The sequence below is a fragment of the Mya arenaria genome, chromosome 3, assembly GCF_026914265.1.
Source record: "Mya arenaria isolate MELC-2E11 chromosome 3, ASM2691426v1".
NCBI classification, from domain to species: Eukaryota; Metazoa; Mollusca; class Bivalvia; order Myida; family Myidae; genus Mya; species Mya arenaria.
The window spans coordinates 74,540,174-74,556,593 of record NC_069124.1 but is presented as its reverse complement, the minus strand read 5'-3'; the positions used below and the strand labels follow the sequence as shown (position 1 = coordinate 74,556,593).

The window sequence follows — 16,420 nt, the reverse complement described above, 5'->3', positions numbered from 1 at the left end:
AAAATATCCACAAGAAATAAAAAATATAAATAATACCAAATATGTTTCTTTTTTTCAAGATTACTTTTTCGTTTTAGTCCTTTTAAAGGGGTTTGTTTTGTTTTGTTTATTGACAGTAAAGTTAATTAGCCTTGACCTTTTCTCAGTATTTACATGTTCAGCCTCAGTCCGCTGTAACTGTGACTGGATACAATCGCAAAAGCAATTAATGCAAACCCCCTTTCAGAACTCTTACTACAGAGACAATTCTATACCTCTAGTACAAGTCATTTGAAGAAGCCTTAAGACAATTATCTTGTCAGAGAAGATCCGTTGGAATTTATCAACCAAGAGCTAGGGAGTCTAAATTAATTTAAGTTACACATCTCACTAAAATGATGTAGTTTGTTTTGTTACTCCAACTTTAAAAACAAAATGGCCGCTGGAGGAGGGAAAAATAAATAAAATATGTATAAATTTGTGTCTGTTTATATTTCGATTAGATCTTTTTAAAGTGACTTTTGTTTATCAGTGAGAAAACAATCATTTTTCTTTATTTTATGTTTTCAAATGAACAAAAAGTTTAATAACGGTTAAAACCTTGTTGAAATATACCAATTTAATTTCATATAACGTGGTTTGAATAAGACCCAAAATGAGGGGTTGTGCAAAATACATTTACCCGTAATACCATCACGAAAAGTCATTTTGAATACACCAAGATGATGATCCATTTTATGTATTTGTTTGCTAAGTTATATAATTCTGATATCAACTAGTTTATTAGGATTGTATGTCGTTGTTACCCATTCAGTTGCCTTTATTTACACTCCTTATGTCGTTGCTATATAACCCCGAATTATGAATTGATGGAACAAAATACATATATACAGCTACGTTCAATATTAAAAATGAAAACCGGGTAGTTTCACCGTGCTTTTTGGACGATCTTATCACGATGGGGCTTTTCATTTAAAACCGCTGTTACGTATTCAATCGATTACGACAACATTTAAGAACTATTTCGGCATTACTTGTAATATTAAAACTTGGTAGAAAAAGAGAGTAAAAGTTGTCTCATGTTACAAAAGAAGTAAAATAGAAGAAGTTTGATCGACTTTCACGAGATTTAAAAACAACAAAGAAACACCGAAGTCAATGCTTATCGACGTTTATGCAATATCATTAAAGGGATCTAAATACACGGTGTTAAATTCTGGGATGAATTGTTTACATATTCCAGACGTTTTATACGTCGACGGCCACTTATTGAATCTCTTCCAAAAGTGTCTAACCGATACTGGCGATCTAATGAGTAATAGTGTTGTCAGATAATGTGTAGACGGTTTTCCTTCACAAATAATGGATTAGGATTATTTTCAATATACAAGTGTTTTTTTCTAAAATAGCTAAATAAAACGAGACGGCTGGTACAAGTAACGAAAAATAAGAAAAAAAAATCGACTAAGAAGCTAAATGAATGCGCATTAATAATTAACGTCGTGTTATATCAAAGAAGATCTATCGGTTATCTGTCTCATTTGATATTGCTCCGATGTCCAACTTTGTTTACAGTAGGGTCAATGAAAACATTTTTCATGCTCGATAAACAAATCGTCGCCTTTGCAAATGTCCAGACTGGTTGTAGGTCTCGTTTTATTAAGATTGAAGAGAGGTCCTAGCCAAGGCTGAACACTACACTGTCAAACTCAGTTGTGTTCATTGTCTTTATGTTTGATTATGCCTTTAAACATTTATCATAGACAACCAGCAAACTGCTGAGACTAATTAGTGATATCTGGATCTCTATCTGATCAATGTACCGCCACGCAAAATCGATGTTTCGATCCGCGCATTTACCGCAAGTAAAATTTCGAAAATGTGAATCATTATTTAAACAAAGTTGTAAGACCACACCTATGCTTTTTGAAAGCTGCAAGTGCACACAAGGCATACGTTCAACACGAAATAAAATTTAAAAAAAACGTGAAATTATATCGACCCCTAAATGTTTTAAAGCTGCCTCTGCTTATATATGTGACTTTTTTCCACAGATAGAAATGAACATATTCAAGTAAATGCTAAAGGCACTACTAACCTTTCTCTTGTTAAATATCCAAAATCAATATAAATAAATGTCTTAATACGGTTGCAATTAATGCTGTAGGGATTCAAGTAGATAATTTTTGGAACCTTTTCCTAGTGTAACGGGAATTAAGGGGGTACCAATTTTTATTTTTTACCGTTCCGTTATTAAGGTACGCGGAGCTCTCCAGAGAGAAGTTAATTTTGTATAAAAAGTAACTTCCGCCGTGGTGCGAGATAAAACCGCCAAACCTAAAATTTGTATTTTCCTCTCTTTTAAGGTAAGTTGTGGCCCGATTATTAGTGTTAATCAAGAGTGTGTCGATTCTTTTGTTCATGCGAAATGTTGATTTAGAAAATGTTGAATCTCTGATCGCTTGTTTTACTGTGTCATATATTTACACTGAAAACAAATCATCAATTTTCTGTTAAGAATGGTCACCCGTAATTGGTTTTAAGAGGGAATTGTTTGTTCACTTAGTGTCTATATGGAGTTCTGTTTCCAAAATTGTAGTTGTCAAGTTAAACATTTTTGTAGAATGTGAAATATTCAATTACGGTTATGGATCTTTGTTACATTGTATTTATGTAATGATGTGTTACTTTGATATCTTAAAACGTAAACAGAAAGTGCCATATATGTTTCTTATAGAAATTCTATGGAAGACCGTAAGGACCATAAATTGTTATTACTATATAAAATTTAAAGTAAAGCGATCCAACTAGTCTTCAATCAGGTAACCATTATTTAGGTGTTAATAGAACAAACTATTTTTATTATAGTATGTGTGTTTTTGTTGTTGTAAAAAAATTGTATGAAAAGTAACTTCCGCCGTGGTGCGAGATAAAACCGCCAAACCTAAAAATAGTGTGTGTTTTTTCAAATAAAAATGGTTTTCTTTACATTTGTAATATTTATCATTTGTTTGAACTAACTCAAAACCTTTGAGTAAATTTGTTGCAACATTCTTCCATTGTCTTAGTATATGTTAGAGTTCAATGTTGGCGAAAAAGGAGCGGGCGTACCGGAATTATTTGGTGCTTGTTGGTGCATTTGTACGAGTCGATAAACGTAAAATTAATTCAAGTAAAAAACATGCTCTCGCTCTTACCAATTTAGTTTGGTTGAATAGTAATAGTAATTATTACAAACTGAGGCATTATTCATGAGAGAGAAAAACGTGACCTCGTAATCATTGCGCTTACCATAGGTCTAATAAAAAGTGATGAAAAAAATGTATCTTTTGATCTTTTGTCAGCAATCTTTTATCATTGGTTTGCAGATATTTACACAAAAATTTGCTCTTTCCAAGACAAAAAATAAAAAAAGTTGTAAAAACAGTTAATCTGTGAGAGTGCAGCTTTAAGGGCTATACATGATTTAACATTTGCAAAACAGAGTTTTAGTTTACATGGATCGGCGACACATGCGTCATTATGCGCTAGCCATAAAATGTATTTCAAAAGTGGGCTCATCAACTGTAACGTTGTTAACCAATGCCTGGACAAGGACGTTCAACGGAAATATATGGGTCATTTAGACAGGAAAAAAAGGACAGGAATGCGTCAACGATAAATGGAAAAAGCGTAAAAGATACAGACTGCGTTGTCCTTCCGACATTGTGTTTGAATACAGAATATTGACAGCATAGGCTGACCTTCATTTATTCATTTCATATCCATATGTTAGTATACTCTTCTTCTACTTGCAAATCAAAATATAAGGAGTATGCTTAATAACACAGTATATCAGAGTTATAAGATCTCAAATTTCCAAGTTATGAATGTAGATGGACTCTAATAACGCGGGAAAAAGGACCTTCTTGGACTGATAATTCATCTCAAAATTCACTATTATAATTTCTCGCACAGAAAGTCATAGGCTACAAGATATAAGCATAATTAATCTTTAAATACTATTTCAACACATATTTATATTTGAAACATTATATTGTGTTTGTTCTTGTTTCACTTACATACAAATAATTAACCTCTAAACTTCACACTTACTACTGTATGCACACGAACTTAGCATTTCAAGGTTCTATAACATTCATTCTATGATCGTGGCCATTGGTGCGCTCAAAATCACCAAGTGAATCTCGAATCAGGTGAACATCAATAGCATTTCAATTGACCTTAAATAGCAAAGACACTGAATGCTGCCGTCAGCGAGTTGACGGATAGGTTTACGTATCACGTGGACGTGGAAGGGGCGGAATAATCCCGTAAAGCATTCATACATCCATTGTACAGTTTGCATTGATTGACTCTTTGAAGAGTTATAATTGACTTTTTGAAGCTGCTGTTGGTGTGGTACAATATTACTGATTCTTCATTGCAAAATGGCAATGAGATCGTGCTTTATTTAACTAATTGAAGACCAAATTAAGCTAAGGTGTTTTGCAAACAGTAGTGTATGTTCAGATACTTCAGCAAGATACTTGAGATAATTCATGAATTCAAACCATCCAGCTGAGTTTAAAACTAAGATAATTTCAAAACGGGTAAAAGAAATGTGTTCAAATGATAGTTTTTACAACTTCCCCATTTGTAAGATAACAAAAGAGTGCTTTCGTACATAGTCTATCAAGATAGCTTTGACTTCTTTAGATAATGCTGACACTAACTGTTAAAACAAATATGCCCAACATGTATATATTGACCTATAATAATGATAGCATTTTTTCTTCCTCTTTCTTGTTTATTGTAATAGACGCAAATAATGCACGCACGTACATCTTAATCGTTAACGATAATGTCACATGTACTTATTGATTCATCAACCATATCTTGCTTAGTATAAAACCTCATCCACTCTTTTAAAATAAAAATAATTGCATCCATCTTTTCAGCTACATGGATAAGCAAAACATTCTTTATTGTGCGCTAGTCCTAATTCTTCATCTTAAAAGCGGACTCGCCAACAGTAACCGCTGTCTGGACAATGACGCTCAGTTGAGGTTCGAGGCGCTACCTGGCCGCGGCTGGGACAACTTGGTCAACAAGGAACAAGACCAGGTGTTCGACCTCAGTTACATTGACTGCCGCATCAGTGAGGACAGGAAATACACGCTTCCAGATGGTGTTACTCTCATACCGCGAAAATCTGCACAAGTGTACACGCATGCTGAGGTTTTCGAACACTGGGACAATTATACATCAATAACTGCGAAATCGATGAATGTAGAAGGTGGACTCAATTTCGATGTTCCTTTGGAATATGGTTTTGGAGTGTCGGTGGATATCAGCGGAAAATATTCAAGCGACTATCAAAGCGTCAAATCTCACCAAAATGAGGAGAACGCAATAACTACCCGAGTGCAGGTAAGTCATATAACAATGAATTTCTGCCTCCCATATTTGCTTATAGAATAGCTTTTATCATCATAAGACTTTGTTTATCCTAAAACTTGTCAGGTTATACCCTTTTTCAGCTGCGTTATCTGCAATACACAGCTAAACTGGAGCCTGATGTTCGCTTTACTGAAGCGTTTGCGAAAAGACTCAATCAGATAGCAGCATTTATTGAGTTTGGTGACTTTGTAAACGCCAGGTATGAAAGTCAACTGTTAGTTCGAGATTTTGGAACGCATGTCATAACTAGCATAGACGCCGGCGCCGCACTGGTTAAGGTAATAATTGTTAAATTTTGATAAGAAATTATAAATAATAAATTGATACAGACCATGATTACGTCCATGATATAATTATGATGATGAATTTCTCTCTTTCATGATTTGTTGTTGCTTTGTATAGATATTATTTTAATGCGAATTATTGCAATAGTGCGCTAGTGACTAGTCCACTGTCATTGTCACTTAATTGAATGTACAATCCATGAACAACATGGAAACGCGTGGTGACCCCATATTGTTTTGCGATTATCTGAAAGAGTTTGATGTATTGATAACGAATTTGATAAATGTAGACCGATATAAATAAAACATTTTCAAATAAATAAAACAGACACGCTGTTTTGGCTTTGAAAGATTGCAAAAATGGCTATACACTGTCATAAATTTATCTGCAATATATGTTCGCTCTCTAATATACATAGTAGTAGTCAATAAGCAATACCTTTTCAAGTGGTACTAAAATTGCGGTCACCAGAAATTAAAATGTAACATTACGGCCAATGGCACGAAAAAGCGAAAGACTTTTATCTGTACGTCGGATACATGGAATGTTTTATTTCAGACTGATCATGTAGACAAAACATACTACGACCAACAACAGAGTTCGTCGGAGGACAAACGTGTATCCGTTCGAGCGTCTGCAGGCCTCAGTTTCTTGGGTTTGTTCAAGATAGGACCAAGTATTCATTTCGGAATTGACACAGATAACTACCAAAGTAGTGTGTCTTCCTCGGGGTACTTAAGTAAGGTGACATCATCTGAAATATCTACGATTGGCGGTCCAGTATACAGGTACAGTATGATATTGTCATCTTACATTGTATTTGAATAAATCGTTACTCAATGAGTTTTTTTCAAATCATCTTAAAATGTAGATTCTATAGTTAATGGACCCGTTTCGATATTTAGAAAACAAACAAAAAGTATTCTATACGAGGATTATAATTTATAATAAGTTAATAGCATATAGTTTCATTTTCAATTAATTTGCCAGGCCAGACATGAGCGTAGCAAATTGGACTGAGAGTTTGGATAATAATATAGTAGCTTTGGACAGATCAGGACAACCGCTTTCCAACTTCATAACAGAATATTCTCTGCCACTCGTCAGCTACAAAACTGTCAGACAACTTCAGCGTTTTGTAACGCGAGCGATTCAGATTTATTATAACAGAAATACTTATCGTGGGTGTACACAACGTGATTCGCCAAACTTCAACTATTTTGCCAACTTTGATGATGGGTCTTGCAAACCGCCGACGACGCAATTCCAGTTTGGCGGCGTTTATCAGACTTGCACTGGCGACGGTCATCTCTGTACTGGTAAGGAAACCAAGAACATGAAAACAGGAGACTTTACATGTCCAGTAAATTATAAAACTAGTTTGATCGATTCTTTTGGATTAAGTCGATCAGATACTCAGGAAGATTGCCATCGTTGTTGGGTATTTTTCAAATGCTGCAAATATTACGATGTCGGCTATGTGGCCACTGTTAAAACATACTGGTGTGCTTCTGATTCTATTACTGAACAAGACAAAGGATACCTCTTTGGTGGATTTTACTCGGATGCAATTTCGAACGTTCAAACGAAGCAACGGATATGCCCAACAACTTATATTCCAACAAAAATACTTGATGACGTTACTATCTGTCTTAGTGATGACTATGAACTTGGATTTGAATTTTCATTACCATTCGCCGGCTTCTTTTCCTGCAAATCGAACAATCCTCTAACCAAAACAAACACGCCTACGTGTCCTACCGGGTTTAGTCAGCACATTCTAGACGTCAACGACGACTGCGAAATATATTACTGTATCCAGACAGGAGCTATGTCAGTTCAAGGACTTCCCCCAGTGAGGAAACTACCATTCCAGAGGAAACCTCGGCATCGTGCAAACAAAGAGAACCACAAAGGCGATAAAAATGTAACGTACGTCATCAGTGAAGATGGATCGACTTGGACCACCCTCGACAAAGCCAACGAGACAATGCCAAAATTACTCAAAGAGCATGGTTTTGATATCATCATGACACGAATGTCTCCATCAGTACAGAACGTGTCAGAGATTGCGGAAATGAGCATGATGGTTCCTGCTAGTGCAATACCTGTAGTGATATGTCAGCCCTCTGAAACAACAACCAAAGTCACCAAAACAGAGGCCACAGCCAGACTCGCCTATTCCGATCAACAGGTTTCCACAGAGGGAGAAATCCAAAGAGGTTCCAGCAATGAAGATTCGTCGGTTGCTTCTGATGGAAGTCAGGTTAATGTGGCTTTTGTTGTAGTTTGCTCCGTTCTTGGAACTCTCTCTTGCGTTGTTATTGTAGCCGCTATTGTTTTGAAGATAAGGCGGAAATCGACGAGTTACACGCAGATATGACTGGTGTGATTCATAATGTATATGCATGACATATTACAGTTTTAAGTGATTTGATAATAATCTAATAAAAATAATTGAACAATCCAAGGAATAGCCCAGGAGCCAAACAGTAATCGAAAATCATGTTTAAAGACACAACACTAAGATTTAACAGGTATTTAACGTGACACGTACAATGTACAAAACAGCATAGGCATGCCACACATGCGTCAAAATATCTTTATCAATAACTTTGGTGCTACCAGCTTGGAACGAACAGATGACTGGAGTCTAACATTTGACCAAGCCTTTCGCAATGATAATATTAAAACTGTCAATCACATGTACAAACTAACCTCAAGCATTCCTTAAAACAGACTTCCCCCGTCAATGAATTAATCAAAACGGAGTATCAGTGCCTACTCCAATAATGAAATATAATAGTCCACAGTTCAAACTCGTGATATCAATATTGTTGATTTTTTTAGATGAATTTTCTTTTTCGACAGTGTAAATGAAATTATTTAATAAAATAGTTTTACCGTGTTGTAAAGTGCTTTCTTTGTTTTGTGCCATTACTCCCATAACAGAAAAACAACTACAATATGTAAACGCACGTTAGTTATTGAACGTTGTCCTTGACAACATGGATCAAAACAGTTACTTCACCAACTACCCGCGTGATTGATTGCGCTCATGTATAATTTCAAAGACTCGAGTTGCGGATGCCATTACTATTACATAAAGATGTTTTTGCGTGAGTGTGTTTGCAGAAATGCGAATGTTATCATCATGAGAATATAAGTGCAAAATGTATATGCATCACGCATTTGAAGTGGGGAGTACATAAAAGACGAGAATGCATTATTTAAGCATTTGATCTTCAAGCAGTATTGATTGAACTATGTACCTGTTTTATTACAATATATTATTGCGCTCATGCCGTCGTTGTTACTGCTTCAATTGCCGATAATTGAGGCCCGTCGGCGTTGCTATTGCCCCCGTCGCCGAAAAATGTGCGTTCATGGCATGATAATCACATTTGGACAAAGAGGGTTGATTGAAATCAACCAGGTGGTTCTGTCCAAACAACTGTGCATGGTCATTAAACACAATTTATGACAAGACTAATTCTGTTGCGCACTTAATAAATACATCTGGTTTAATAAAGTGCAATTTAGTTGCATACATTTTATAGTACATAGATATGTATATATTACTTTTTAAACATTAAAATATCAAACATTCGAGGTGATAATTTATTAATAGTATAATTATTATCACGTAATAAATACATTGATCGTTTGGATGCCGGGTAACCCCATAGAAATGTGGCATTTTTGAAAGCATTCAAGAAAAACAAAATATGCTAAATAGGCAAAGTGATGCATCACAGTGATATTCTAAGCCTTAAAAATTACAAGATTGCTACTACTATCCCATGCTAAATTTTGATAGAAATATGGAACAAAGCTGCTGCGCAAAAACTCTGAAGTACGCAAACCCTTGTGAAAGGATACCAATATTGCATAACAATATCAATATTGAGATCAACTGGACACTGACAAAAAAAGGTTAGGTTTCAAGTTCATACATTAACATTTAATTGTGCATATAATGACATGAATGCTATATGATATATTTAAACATTAAAAAATCAAACATTCGATGTAATAGTTTGTAATAGTTTTTTTAAAGTATAAATATCATCACGTTATACATACATTGATCATTTGAATACTCGGTAAACCCATAGAAATGTGGTTTTGTTAGAAAACATTAAAAAAACGAAAACATATTATGTTATATAGTCAAAGTGATATATCAAAGTGATATTCTAAGCCTTACAAGCTCGCTACTACTATCCCATGCTTAATTATGATAGAAAAACGAAACAAAGCTGCTGCGCAAAAAACTTTAATCAATAAAGTATGTTAGAGATGGTATGACTGTAACACATTCTGTTGAAGTACTCAAACCCCTATGAAAGGATACCAATATTGCATAAGAATATCAATATTGAGATCAACTGGACACTGACAAAAAGCTTTACGATGTACGTCGTCGGAACCCACATTTAATACCAGCATTTCGCTTTTTGTACGGGATATCTAATGAAGATATAGTCCAAAAGCAATAAACAGTCTGGGTATCATGGAATGGTATTGATTGAATATCGTAGAATTGCTGCACCTAAAAAAATACAATAGATATAAATATAAACCAGCTGAGCAGTTTCCAGAATTACACTTAAGTAGGTTTAAAGATGAAACAAAAGTGTATGGCAAACATACGACATGGTGTGTACAGATCATGATGAATATAGAAACCACCTTGAATAGAATTTTGAAATATCTACAATCTCCTATTAGCTTTTTTCTGTAAAATGGGTGTATTTATTAAAAGAGATATTTTTTAATTGTAGCGCATAGGATCTGATCTTAGTGGCTTTTCTGCGAATGTAACAATTGCTTTACATAAAACATCGATTGATGACATTCATGTATAGTAATTAAATATATTTTTATTATCCTAATTGCAATTTTAAAATACATGACTGATAAAATGCATCATTATGGTTGTTGCTTAAATGTGATTTAAGGTAACTGTGACTAAGGAACCGTGCAGAATCTAGGTACCTATACTACTTAGAAGGTGCAATAATCTGGTAACGTACATCACATAACATATATAGCATGTTTTGGGGGTTGAATTGAATTAAGGGATTATGCTAAACTGTAATATTTTAAAAGAGTGATTAACAAATTTTATATATTTATTTACTTTAGTATGACAACGTTTTTAATTGAAACTGAAAAAGCGATTATGGTAACGGTATTTACTGTACTTGTACATGTTAATTGGCATTTTGATATAAGCGGAAATTAATTTAGAAGATTGCTATATTTGTTAAATACTTCTTCAATTAAACTCTTAACATTAGCTTGTTAGCAAGATTTTGAAAAACGACCAGTAGCATTTATGAAAAATTGCTGTCAATGCCATTTTAAAGGCATGTATAGGGAATGCATCTAAATATTTTTTCCAGTACTTTAAGTTACTTTTAAATGGGAAACATCTCTTGAATATCATATCAAAAATATAATTATTTCACAAGTGGAGATGCTTTTGTTGACCATTTTTAAAAGAGCGGCCATATTGAATTATATCAGTTACTCTCCTTTCCCTGACATCACACAAATAGGCTGCTTTCAATGTTTCACGCTTTTCTCACAAAATGCACAATTCACGTTATTTTAACCACAATATGCTTGAATGACAACAACTTTTAAAATACAATACGCATACGTGTATAGCCTGACGATAAACTAACATTCACTTACATTTAGCCTATTTGAGATTAATAAATGAGAACTATTGACAATTCCAAAACAGGCAGATTTCTATGGAAAGTGTGTCTGACCCATTAGCGTTTCATGTCGACAGTTTTCGCTACCAGGTAAATGTGTAATTAGAAGCGTATAGTTCAAGATATCCTCATACCGATAACTCGCTCGTGTGTATGTGCGTTGAATTCACAATGCTACAGGTAAGCCCCTAGAATCGATATGGTAACATATATGTTTAGAAAGGTTTCACCCATTTTTCATATGTTTTACATACAGGCAGCCACTATTCCCACAATTCCCCGACAGAGGCCGATGAACTTAATATGGAAATCACTGTTTTGGGAGTCATCAACTGCAAAACCTTCAATAATGAACCCTTATTAGTTAAGCAATGAGAACTGTAGCGACCGTTCGTTTAACTAGTTAAAACAATAATGAGAATTACTTATAAATCGTCGACAATCATGGGTAATGTTTAATTCATCAATTCCTGAAACGCTGGAGTCATCGGTGTCTCTATTAAGCACCAATGACCATTTTCCGATTTGCGTTACTATAGCAACTGGAAGTAAAATGATTACATATTGCGGATATTTCATTACTTTGTCAATCGCGGCACGTATGAAGAAAATATTTGATAGAGGACTTTTTTAAATTGGCGACTAGCATTTCTATTCATAAAGGAGGAAGTCACGGAAGATGTGTATAACTATTCCCTATATTATCCAAGACAATTTAAACGACATATAGGCACAGGGTAACAAACAAATTTTATCACAAACCAATGTAATACATGAACTCAGATAAAGCACTTAATAGATTAATAAAAAAAAACCTAGATGAAGAGAAATGTGTGTAGGCAGTTATTTAGATATAAAATAAGCTCCTAGCTGATCCTAAAGATTAATTATAACTGAGTCATTTTTGTATGAAATAACATTATTTGAGTCATGTATATCACTAAGAAAAACTGTATAGCAAGTGTATCGCTGGAAGTGATGGATTCTCCCAGAACTTCCATTGTCTGTGAAAAGGCAGCAATTGTAATACAAAGCTATACACATATATTTGTAGATTGTGGAATGTGGATGATTATAGCAATACTATTGACAGGTTGAAACATTTTATAACATGTTTCATAACATGCAAAAAATATGGGAATTTTTGGAAGACTAAATTTCATAAATGGAACAAAACAAAAGCAACAATTGTAATTAACCAATATCGGTAGAACGGTAATGATTGTAGAAGGAAAATATGGCTCTATAACATGCAAAATTATTTAAGACAAATTAGAGCGTAGAAACTTAAAGTAAATTTAAAAAAAAACACACGAAAATTTAACTAAAATCATATCCGTATAAGCGATTTGCCATTAGGATCTAAGCTTCACCCGAAGGAGGTCATATTCTGGTGATCTTTCCGTCAGCCAATCAGATGCCTTCTTATAATAGGCCGGTATCCGCGATAAAATGAACTTGAGCCGGTATATCGCTGAGATTCCAAATATGTTTCGGATACCTTTAAAATTGAATAATTATTCTCAGTTGTACTCACAAGCTTGAAAAGCGACCTGGGTAAAGCGTGGAACATTATATCTATATTCCCGGTTTCATTTAAATCCCTTCAGTCTTTTTTTAGAAGTTAACCGGACAAGCAACTTCTTTATTCCATACCGTAAAATATGAAAGGAGAAAATAATTCAGCAATGACTGAAAACAATGTTTAGGTTCTTGCGCTCTGCATTTGTTCATATATATTGCCTTCTGACTATGTATCAAGTTTCATTGAAATCCCATCAGCTGTTATTAAATAAATCTCCAGACAAGGATGTGATGAAGGGACGGACGGACAAAATGGCGATCATACGCCCTTCGGGAAGCATAAAGGTAGGATTGCAAGAATCAGACATACTATTGATATACTGGAGTCCCACAGGGTTCCATACTTAGTCTAGTCTCATTTCTTGTGTAAGTAAATGATTTATCACAGGCTTCTAACTAAATGGATGTTGATTTATATGCCGATGACTCTACTCTCCATGAAAGTAGATTCGATTTGTCTGCTCTAGAAAAACTATACAAATTAAAATAATGAACGGATTAAATCGGTGTAAAAGCAATGAGATGGCAATTAATCAACTTGAACACGACAACATGTATGATTATTGGAACAAAACATGAATTCAAATATGCATCAACGTTACTGCTAAACATCAGAGAGAATATATAACTAATGTACATGTAGAACTAATGGTTGACATTTATATGGATAATACGCTTACATAGAATGCACTAAGTTTGTATGCAAGAACATTACTAATAAGTTATTGCGTCCAAGACGAATTTTGTTCAGTCTCACTCACGAGATGAAACTGCTGTTTTGTAGTTCATATATCATGCCGCATGCTGGTTATTGTTGTGCAATATTGGGAAGTGCAAGTTAACACAATACATAAAGAGAATAGCGGGAATAAGATTAGTTTTACAAAAACCTAGAACATGACCACCCGTGTTGGCTACAGTTCGAACAACGATATAACACAGGAATCATTGCATACAAGTCTATATAATATGACATATCAATTAAGATTATTAACTAATGTGTCAAATAATCAGAGATAATGTCTAAGTTCCAGTAAAACAAAATATCTAAAAGTTATAAAGTTCCTTCAAATGCATGAGGCATAAACACGGAATAGCAGTCCAAAGGACATTAAATTTGCTAGCACTTCGTAATTCTTGAAACATGGATATAAGAAATTCATTCAATCAAACAACAATGTTGGTTTTTAATCGTTAATGCAAACTGGTAAATCCATAGTGTTACATGTATAATTGTATTTGATAAAAGTATTTTAAATTTGATTGAAACTCAGTCGTTGTCTATTTTCAATATAAGGAGCCAGTGTCTGTCGATTGAACCATACTTGAAAGTCGTAAATGCCAGTGTATTTGTATCATTGTTTGTCACCACGTGTGTATGTATTACGCTTTGTTCTAGGTATGCATGCATGATAAAACATTATGTTTTACACGAAATACACAAGTCTATATGTTTGTTCAGATATATAACTTAATAAAGAGTTATTGTTGCCGCATATATGAAAGTTGTTGTATAAGTAGGATCTTTCTTTTTCCTGATATATTGTAATACTGTAAATATTGTCTCTTGTACATGGATACTTCATCCACACGTTTTTTCTTTGGTTTATAAACGAATTCCCTGGTTTAAATTTTAATACCGTTCATCGTATGAACATTACTGTGGATTGGCAACACCGGCTTTATTTTGCGCTCATAATACAGCCCAACAGTCACGGAAGCGGATGGCGGCGGGGGTCAGATGAGGTGTAAGGCGCTACCAGACCGTGGCTGAGACAACTTGGTTAACAAGGAACAAGACCAGGTGTTCGACATGAGGTAAACAGACTGTCGCCTCAGTAAGACGGGAAATATATGCTATCCTACGCCGTCATGCTCGGATGTCGGCACACGTATACACCCATGATGAGGTTTCAAACACTGAAACACATTAACATCAATATCTGCACTTTAGGCTCCATGGTTAAATTCCTTATGCAATTATTGAAATGTCAGTTGATATCAGCGAGACACTTTCGAGTGACTACCTAAGCGTCAAATCTTACCAATTTGTAGAGAATGCAATAACTGACCGGGTGCAAGTACAGCCCTTTTTGCGTTCTACAGAAAATCAAGCGATATCAAAACAAAATTCCTCTCCTCTGAGGCTAAGGTGTACTTGCAGTGTCTGCTCCGAATATTGCAATAACCATTACATTTCTTGTTTGAGTATATTCATTTTACCTACAATACACAGCTAAACGTGAACTTGATGTTCGCTTTACTAAAGCTGTTGCGAGAAGACTCAATCAGATAGCAGCATGTATTGAATTTGGTGACTTTGCAAACGCCTTGCATGAAAGTCAGCTGCTGCGTAGTACGATATTTCATGTCATCACTAGCATAGACGCCGTCGCTGCATTTATGCAGGTAATGCTCAAAGTAATTATGCGTATACCTGATGATGATGATGATGATGATGACGATGACGACGACGACAATGATGATGATGACGATTATCTTTTGTAACTTGGGCGTAATGAGACGTATTTTTTTTAATCCATCTTATCAATCGGTTTTCATAGATTCTTCAGAGTTCAGGTTTCCAGGCACTCAGAAAGATTGACATGCGTGAATTAAAACTGATGAAATTTTAGTGTTGCAAATAGTTGCAAATGATTCAAACACACTGGTGTGCTTCTCATTCTGATCATGAACACGAAAAAGGATACGTACACGTATTTGGCGGATTCTTTTCGGATATAGTGGCTTATAGTTATAAAAAACAAAGAACATGCCCAGCGGCTTACTTTTCAACTAAAGTACCTGTACCTGATTATGTAAGCACCTGCCTCAGTGATGACTATGTACGGGGATACGAATTTCCATTACCATTTGCTGGAATTTTTCTGCAGAGCAAACAATCGTCAATCCAAACAAACAAGCCTACGTGTCTGCAGTGTTGAGTCATCACATTCTAGACGTCTGTGACGACGGCTAAATATATTACTTTATCCAGCCAGGAACTATGTCAGCTCAAGGACTTTCCCTGGTGAGCAAACTACCATTCCATAGGAAACATCGGTGTCGTGAAAACAAAGAGAACCACAAAGGCGGTAAAAATGCTACATATAACTATGTTATCAGGGAAATGGATCGACTTGGTCCGTATTCGACAACGCGAATTGCACGATGCTTAAACTTCTGAAGAAACACGGAATTAAAAGCATTATTACAAGAATGCCTCCGACAATGAAGAACATGTCTGAACTCAGGAAAATGCGATTGGTGGTTCCTACCGGCGCAGTACCAGCAGTAGTGTATCAACCAAGTGTAACAACTGCAACCAACCATAAGAACTCTCACATAATCCTCCGATCAAAAGAATTACAAGGGGCGGATATCATTGGAGAATCGAC

The 16,420-nt window shown here is 35.0% G+C and overlaps 1 protein-coding gene across 1 annotated transcript; it reads left to right on the top strand.

The window, feature by feature from the left end:
- Positions 1–2,292: 2,292 nt before the first annotated feature.
- Positions 2,293–8,553, top strand: LOC128227035 (macrophage-expressed gene 1 protein-like). The gene is made up of 5 exons (XM_052937209.1): positions 2,293–2,345; positions 4,920–5,391; positions 5,502–5,699; positions 6,265–6,494; positions 6,697–8,553. The coding sequence occupies exons 2-5, from the start codon at positions 4,924–4,926 to the stop codon at positions 8,087–8,089; spliced, it is 2,289 nt and encodes a 762-aa protein (XP_052793169.1). The 5' UTR covers positions 2,293–2,345; positions 4,920–4,923; the 3' UTR covers positions 8,090–8,553.
- Positions 8,554–16,420: the final 7,867 nt, after the last annotated feature.